This window comes from Triticum aestivum, chromosome 3D, assembly GCF_018294505.1.
Source record: "Triticum aestivum cultivar Chinese Spring chromosome 3D, IWGSC CS RefSeq v2.1, whole genome shotgun sequence".
Taxonomy (NCBI): domain Eukaryota; kingdom Viridiplantae; phylum Streptophyta; class Magnoliopsida; order Poales; family Poaceae; genus Triticum; species Triticum aestivum.
The window spans coordinates 352,678,261-352,686,621 of NC_057802.1; the positions used below are offsets into that span (position 1 = coordinate 352,678,261).

An 8,361-nucleotide genomic window follows, 5' to 3' on the forward strand; every position below is an offset into this window, starting at 1 on the left:
TCCACCCCGCGCACAAGGTGTTGGACGAAATTCCCCAAGGTAGAAAAATGACGAAAGTTGATGATTTAAATTGGGACTGGATAGTATGTTTGACGGTGGTTATCTGCATTGCAGATGAGCTCAGTTGACTCCTCATTCGTGGATGATTCATCGTCGGACGAGGAATTTGATTTGCATGAAGAAGAGGACATTGCTATGCTAGTGGCCATGCACAAGGGGAAGAAGCCGAAGCACGGTGGTTCCGTCTATGGTCGTGCATTCATTCGAAGAGAACAAATTGATGCACACAAACGGTTGATGCGCAACTACTTTGGATCACCACCTGTTTTCCCGGAGAAATACTTTCGACACCGTTTTAGAATGTCGAAAGACTTGTTCATCCACATTTGCAATTCCGTGAAGCAGCATAATCCAGCCTTCGAGCAGAGAAGGAACTGTGCCAGGTTGCTTGGCCATAGCATTGAACAGAAGGTCACTACCGCTTTGTGCATGTTGGCATATGGTGTTCCGGCAGATTACATTAATTACAACTTGGCGATGGCAGAGATCACTTCTATTTTCTATGTCAAGCAATTTGCAATGACTATGGTTGAAGTGTTTGGTCCATAGTACTTGAGAGCAGCCAATGCTCAGGACACTCCGAGGCTTTTGGAGATGAACAAAGCTCGAGGGTTTCCAGGTATGCTCGGGTCTGTGAATTGCATGCATTGGAAATGGAAGAACTGCCCAAAAGCATGGCATGGACAATTCAAGGGCCGTGGGAAGGATGCCACTATCATTCTTGAGGCAGTTGCCGATCATGAAACATGGATTTGGCATGCATATTTTGGGATGCCTGGATCTTGCAACGACATCAACATGCTTGATCGGTCACCTCTGTTTGCCAAGTTAGCAAATGGAGAAGCACCACCAGTGACCTTCGAAGCAAATGGCCGCACATACAATTATGGGTACTATCTTGCAGATGGGATCTACCCAAGGTGGAGTACATTTGTAAAACCGGTTGCAAAACCCGAAGGTAAGAAAGAACTCGTCTTTCACAATGCACAAGCGGCCGCTAGAAAAGATGTTGAGAGGGCTTTGGGGATTTTGCAATCTCAATTTGCTATTGTGCGGGGAATATCTAGATTCTGGGATCAAAAGATCCTTTGGTACATCATGACTACTTGCGTGATTATGCATAATATGATCATTGAGAACGAGCGTGGAATTTTTTTTAGATTACAGCTTATATCACTTGATGGGCATTCCTGTTAACCCCATGCGAAAAGAACAGCGGATCATACGTTTCACAAAGGTGTATAGCGAGATTAGAGACACCGATGTGCATGATCAACTCCAGAAAGATTTGATGGAAGAGTTGGAAATGACATGGCGAAAGAGCTGCATAGATTCATTATTTGTTTGTGAAAAACTATGTTGTATTGTGCAAAACTATGTTGTATTTGTGTTGCATTTGATCTCGTGGATTTGAAGAACTATGTTGTATTGTGCAAAACTATGTTGTATATTTTTTATGTTGTTTTTAGATTTTTTTGCAATATGTGCGGTTGTGCAGTGACTGCACAGTGGCTGAACAGCAGCCACACGGCCACCGGCCGATTTTACATCTTCGTTTTGAAACATCCATTGGAGTTGCTTTTTTATTTACAGCTCCATTTTAAACCATCTATTTGAGTTGAGCCTTTTTCAAAGATGTAAAAAAAACACTTTTTGATGTTTCAAATTTTTATATCATCGGTTTGGAGCAGCAAAATATACATCGGAGATGCTCTAACTTGAACGCATGATCCATCCAAAATCTACCAAAACAAGCAAGGAAAGTTGACGGGTGCCGCGGTCCCGGCCCGAAACGGCAGTCTGGCACATTGACACGGGACGGTGCAAATGTTCCCGGCCCTTCACCTGGCGCCACGCCAACGACCACTCGCGCGAACCCATACTGCACCACTAGTAGCACCCACTCAAAGCATCCCCACCTGGCCACCTCCCCTGCCGCCCTGTCCAGTCGCTACCTAATCTTCTTCTCATCACACACACAGCTCTCAGCGCACACATGGACGCCAGCCAAGGCGTCCTCCTGTCCAGCGCCCTGGTCGGCGCCGGCGCCAATGGCGCCCCGGCGTGGCCGGAGCTGCTGGGCTCCGCGCACTGGGACGGCCTCATCGACCCGCTCGACCTCACGCTCCGCCGCCTCGTCCTTCTCTGCGGCGACCTGTGCCAGGTCACCTACGACTCCTTCAACTCCGACGCCCACTCCAAGTACTGCGGCACCTGCCGCTTCTCCAGGGCCACGCTCTTCAGCCGCACGCAGTTCCCCGCCGCGGCCGACGTATCCGTGGCCGCCAACCTCTACGCCACCGCGGCCACGTGGCTGCCCCCGGGGCTCATGGTGCACTCCCTCTCCCGCGAGGCGTGGAGCAAGGAGTCCAACTGGATCGGCTACGTCGCCGTGTCCACCGACGCCGCCGCCGCCGCCACGGGCCAGCGCGTCATCTACGTCGCGCTGCGCGGCACCATCCGGAACCTCGAGTGGGTGGACGTGCTCAAGCCCGACCTGGTCGCCCCCGATGCCATCCTGCCGGAGGGCGACCCGGCCCGCGGCCACGCGCGCGTCATGAAGGGCTGGTACGTCATATACACGTCCACCGACGAGCGCTCGCCCTTCTCCAAGTACAGCGCGCGCGACCAGCTGCTGGCCGCGGTGCGGGAGCTGGTCGCCAAGTACAAGGGCGAGAGCCTCAGCATCGTCTGCACCGGCCACAGCCTCGGCGCGTCGCTGGCCACGCTCTGCGCCTTCGACATGGTGGCCAACGGCGTGTCCAAGGTCGGCGACGCCCACTTCCCGGTCACGGCCATCGTGTTCGGGAGCCCGCAGGTCGGCAACCCGGAGTTCAAGAAGCGGTTCGACGAGCTGCCCGGCCTCCGCGCGCTGCACGTCAGGAACAAGCCCGACCTCATCCCGCTCTACCCGAGCAACCTCCTCGGCTACGCCAACGTCGGCGACGAGCTCTCCGTGAACTCGAAGAAGTCTCCCCACGTGAGGCCGGACACCACCAACGTCGGCGACTACCACAACCTGCAGGGCATCCTGCACACGGTGGCCGGATGGAACGGGGAGAAGGGCGAGTTTAAGCTGCAGGTGAACCGGAGCGTGGCGCTGGTGAACAAGTCGTCCGCCTTCCTCAAGGATGACAACCTCGTGCCGGAGTCGTGGTGGGTGGAAAGGAACAAAGGGATGGTGCTGGGGCCAACTGGTGAGTGGGAGCTGGAGCAGCCCGCTGAGGAGAACTTGCCCGTCCCGCCGGTCGTGACCGGGAAGGTCATCGACGACGATGTCGCTGACACCATTAGCAGTAAGGAGCCCAAGATACCAGAGGATCAAGGCAAGAAGAAGACCAAGGGAACGAAGTTTCTCCCTGCATGCTTTCGAGGGGTTAATTAGTTTGTGAATACGTGAATGATTGAACAATCGTGTGATTATTTATTTATAGTACTACTGTGAATAATGGCTTTTGAAATTTGATGGTTTGGTACAAACGTTTATGTGTGGTGTGTCGTGTAATCAATATCAATTTTGCTAAGTCTCAGTTGAGTAAGACTTTGTTATGTCTCCGTGGATACTATATTCCTTTGATCTTGCATGAAGATTTGTATAAAAAAATTTCTTTTCAGTATTTTTTTTTTATACTATATCACTTGTAAGTCTCAGTCGGACTTTATCGGAAAAAAGTCTCAGTCGGACCTAATCGTACCCAATTTAATATCAATGGTTGATAAGTTTGTGTCCGAAAGAATATTTCTGATGGTTGTATATTCATATACTAATACTACTCCTTTGTCTGGAATTAACTGTTGCTGAAATGGAGAGAGTAATACCTTTTTTTTGAAAAACCCCATCCATATATTAATTAATTGACACAAATGTTGGAACAATCATTCGTTACAGCTCTTGCCACGCAGGGTGAAACACTATTAATAAAAATATCACCAGACTATTTATAAAACTAAATTTTGCAATCTCATGCGCCACCATATTTGCCTTCCTGTTAATCTTGGTGATTTTTAAAGTACTCGTCATCTTGGAGACACTCAACGCTTCCTTCTTCAAATCAACCAGGTTTGACCTGTCCAGGTTATCATTTGCAAAAACCAAGGCCACAAAAGAGCAGTCAGTTTCCAAAATAATGGGCTTGTGAAGAGTGATACCAATGTAAAGGCCTGAGATGGCTGCTCGAAGTTCCGCTTCCTCAGCACTAAGACAGGTACCAACATAATCCCAAGAAGAAATAAGAACTTCTCCAGAATGATTTCTAACAACCACCCCAACGCTCGCTGCGCTAATGGCCTCCACAAAACTTGCATCAACATTAATCTTGAGGAATTCCGGAGTGGGAGGCAGCCATGGAACACAAATCCTCTCCACATTACTAATGGGTTGTAAGCCATCAATCACACCCTTACCTTTGTTACTTACCTCTACCTTCGTTTTTGCATGACAAGATGAGAATGATGCCCAATAATTTGGAATAAAACTCACTGAGGCCGAGATAGATTCCTTTCCTTTACCAAAAATCAAGTCATTTCTCAAATGCCAAGCTCTCCAGAACATGAAAATTGTTTGCTCACGCATAGGTGAACTTAACTGATCCAATAAAATAAGTAACCAGTCTGGCTCAGAACAGTTTAAAATATCTTCATCCAGCAAATTCCACACCTCTCTCAAACCCATACGGAATGCACGTACCTTGGGACAGCATACCAAAGCATGAAAAACACATTCATCTTCAACACCACAGATTGAGCATGTACCTAGGGTAGCTTGATGGTGTTTTACTCTGTTAACTTGTACGGCTAGGCTATTAGATGCAGCCCTCCAAGCAAAGATTCTAATCTTCTAAGGTACATTAGCCTTCCAAATAATATTCCAGAGCCTCCTTTTCCCATTAACAGATACACTGGAGTTCCCCAGTGCCATGTCCGAGTCCTTAATATTCAGGGCCAACATATACGCACTCTTCACTGAAAACAACCCATTTTTCTCATGGTGCCAGGCGATGAAGTCACCCTCGTTCAAATTCAGAATGCGTAACTTTAAAATTTCCTCCGCATCACGAGGGTAAAACAGATGTCTGATTAAATTCTCATCCCATCTCCTTGAGCCACTCATGAATAAATCAGCAACCCATTTGACCCTCGTTCTGGTCCTCTTAGCAGAAAATTTTAGGTCAGAATCCCTCGGAAGCCAATTATCCCTCCAAATATTTATACTAGCACCATCGACGATTCTCGAGATGATACCCCTTTTCAACAACTCGAGTCCATGCATAATACCTTGCCACGTAAGCGAAGTCGCTTGAGGGAAGACAATATCAATAAGATGCCCATGAGGATAATATTTAGCTTTCATCACCTTTGCACACAAAGAGTCTGGAAAAACCAACAAACGCCAAGCTTGTTTGGCCAAAAGTGCTTGATTGAAAAACCCGAGGTCTCGAAATCCCATACCCCCTTCACCTTTTGACTTCGTTAATTTTTCCCAAGCCAACCAATGAGTTCTTCTTCTATTCTCCTCATCACCCCACCAAAAATTCCTTATAATTTGAGATAGTTCGTCACAAAGAGTCATAGGAATTTAAAAATACTCATGGCATAGACCATAATGGCCTGAATAACAGACTTAATCTGGATTTCCTTCGCCCCGCTAGAAGCATATTTTCCGATCCAGTCTGAACCCCTCTTAAGAGCTTTATCTTTTGTATATTGAAATTTGCCGGCCTTCATACGACCTTCTGGAACTGGGAGGCCAAGGTATTTATCCTCAAAGCCATCACACGTGATTTTAAGGATAACCAGAAGAGACACCTGGATCTCAATAGGACACTTTTTGCCAAATAAAATGGAACACTTGTCTGGATTTAATAATTGGCATGTACCTTCCTCATAAGCCATCAAAATATCTTTAATAGCCAAAGCTTGATCAAGAGAACCCTTAAAAAATAGGAGACTATCATCGGCAAATAATAAATGAGATATACCTGGAGCATGTCTGTTCAGTCGGAAATCTTGGATAGTCCCTCTTGCTGACGCATCATTGAGTAATAGCGAGAGGGCCTCGCACTAGTGCAGAACCGGGCTTTAGTGTCGGTTCATAAGGGCCTTTAGTGCCGGTTCCACAACCGGCACTAAAGAGTGGGGACTAAAGGTCCCCCCCTTTAGTACCGGTTCATCACGAACCGGCGCTAAAGTGCCACCACGTGGCACGAGCCAGGCCCGGGTGCGTGCAGGACATTAGTACCGGTTGGTAACACCAACCGGTACTAAATGTTTGGGGTGTTTTGGTATTATTTTTTATTTTTTCTTTAATTTTGTGTTTTCAATTTAATTTAGTGATTATTTTAGTTGTTAAATCATTAGGTGAAAGTACCGCAGATTAGTTTCGATTGGATGCATGTGGATCCTAGCTAAGTGATCAAGTATATGCCATATCCATATTATACTTGATCACCTATAATTAAGTGATCAAGTATAATATGGATATGACATATACTTGATCACTTAGCTAGGATCCATCCAGCTGAAACTAATCTGCGGTTTCTTTTATAAATGATATAATAACTCATCATCATCATCATATTAATATAAAAACTCTTGCATCATATCATCAACAACAGTAAACTAGCTAGCTAAAAATCATCATAGTCGTCATTACCACTGTTTAATCATCATAGTCATTACCGCTATCTAATCAGCACCAACACTAGCTTAAAGAAAAAACATTCACTTGTACCAGAAGCAAAGATATCATCAAGTTCAACATGGTCATCATATTATAAGCGTTCATAACACCACAAGAGCAAATCACCCTTTGAGATTAAGTTCAGGACGAAGAACACGGACATGAGAGGACAAAAGTACTAAGAGCATGAACTAGCTAAATCACTCCTGCTGCTCTCTCTCAGGTAAAATAGCATATAACATGTATAGCTCTCCTGATTCATCATACTGGAGCATGCAGATGAACCTGTCTCCTAATCATGGGCTGCGCTTCTCATTGCTGCCTAGTACTTCTCTGGGATCGTTAACAATTTTTCTCCAATCTTTCACTATTAAGCATTCATCGCTTTTGGAAATCCTGAATGCACTCATGTGCAATCTAGGATATCTTGGCCGTAAGCCAACCATTGACATGTGACCTTTAGTCTCGATCCACTGAGGCACAACTATCATCGGGAGTCCTTGTTGAAGAACATCGTATAGTAATTAATATACTTAGCAATGAAAGTTTAGCAAAAAAATAATGTATGCAAAAGATGCACTGAGGACAAATAGTAAAAATCTTACCATCTTTCGTAAATAGATGCGACCGTAGTTCAATACGATCACTATTGGTCGCACGTTTTGAGTACTAACATTTGTAAGTGCAGGAAGAAAATTTGTCTTAACAGTATGAAGATCCTCAAGCCATGAAACATAATGACTTATCTCCTCGCAGTTTAGTTCAGCTCCGGGACAGTAGTAGGTCATGTCTACCAAGCGCTGGACATGTTTGCTTGAATGGAAATAAGCTGTCAATAGAAATTAGTTGTCAACTATTTTTGAATGAACAATATCAAAGACATCAATATGGTTGAGAAACTCACATAATGGTAGAACTGGAGGCGTCTGCACATCGACCCAGGTGTCTCTATTACCTTCAATGTCATCTTCCGGACAAATATCAAAGGTGATAACCATATCAGGCTCAAATGCATAAGCCTTGCATAGTGCTTGCCAAGTTTTGCATTCAAAATAGGTGTACGTGTCTGCATTGTATAATTTGACGTTGAAAGTATAACCATGCTCGGTCTTCAGGTAAACTCTCTTTACCTCCATAGTTTCCATAGCACTGAAACCTATCTTATCCAAGACAAAAATTCTTGCATGGCAGGGGATGCGCTAGTAGACAAATAATCTTTTATCCAAGACATATAATCTTTTATACCTAAATTTTCTTACTAAAAATAAACTTGTTCTATTAATTTTCATACTAAAAATAAACTAGTTATATTAATTCAACTAGTTCAAATCTCATATATATACCTAATTAATATCTAGCTAATTCATCTAAAATTGACATTAATATTTAACATCTTTTCCATATAATTCATCTAACATTAACATTCTAACATTCTTATCTACGTAATTCATCTAACATTAATCTAAACAACAGAAAACAGAAAATAAGTAAAAAAATATGTGTGTGTGTATGTGTGTGTGTACGAGCGGGGGGCGGCGGCATACGGGCGGCGGCCCGAGACGGCGATGCGACGACGGGCGGCGGGCCGGGGGCGACAGCGCGATCGAGACGGCGACGTAGTA

General features: G+C 45.0%; 1 protein-coding gene across 1 annotated transcript; it reads left to right on the forward strand.

Annotated features, from left to right (window-relative positions):
* Positions 1 to 1,931: 1,931 nt before the first annotated feature.
* On the forward strand, positions 1,932 to 3,677 carry LOC123078835 (phospholipase A1-II 5). The gene has a single exon (XM_044501464.1). It carries the CDS (start codon positions 2,057 to 2,059, stop codon positions 3,443 to 3,445), a length of 1,389 nt encoding a protein of 462 aa, XP_044357399.1. The 5' UTR covers positions 1,932 to 2,056; the 3' UTR covers positions 3,446 to 3,677.
* The last annotated feature ends 4,684 nt before the right edge of the window (positions 3,678 to 8,361 follow it).

Bases quoted from the DNA above. Each gene is read 5' to 3' on its own strand.
- LOC123078835 (XM_044501464.1), top strand. From the start codon at position 2,057: ATGGACGCCAGCCAAGGCGTCCTCCTGTCCAGCGCCCTGGTCGGCGCC.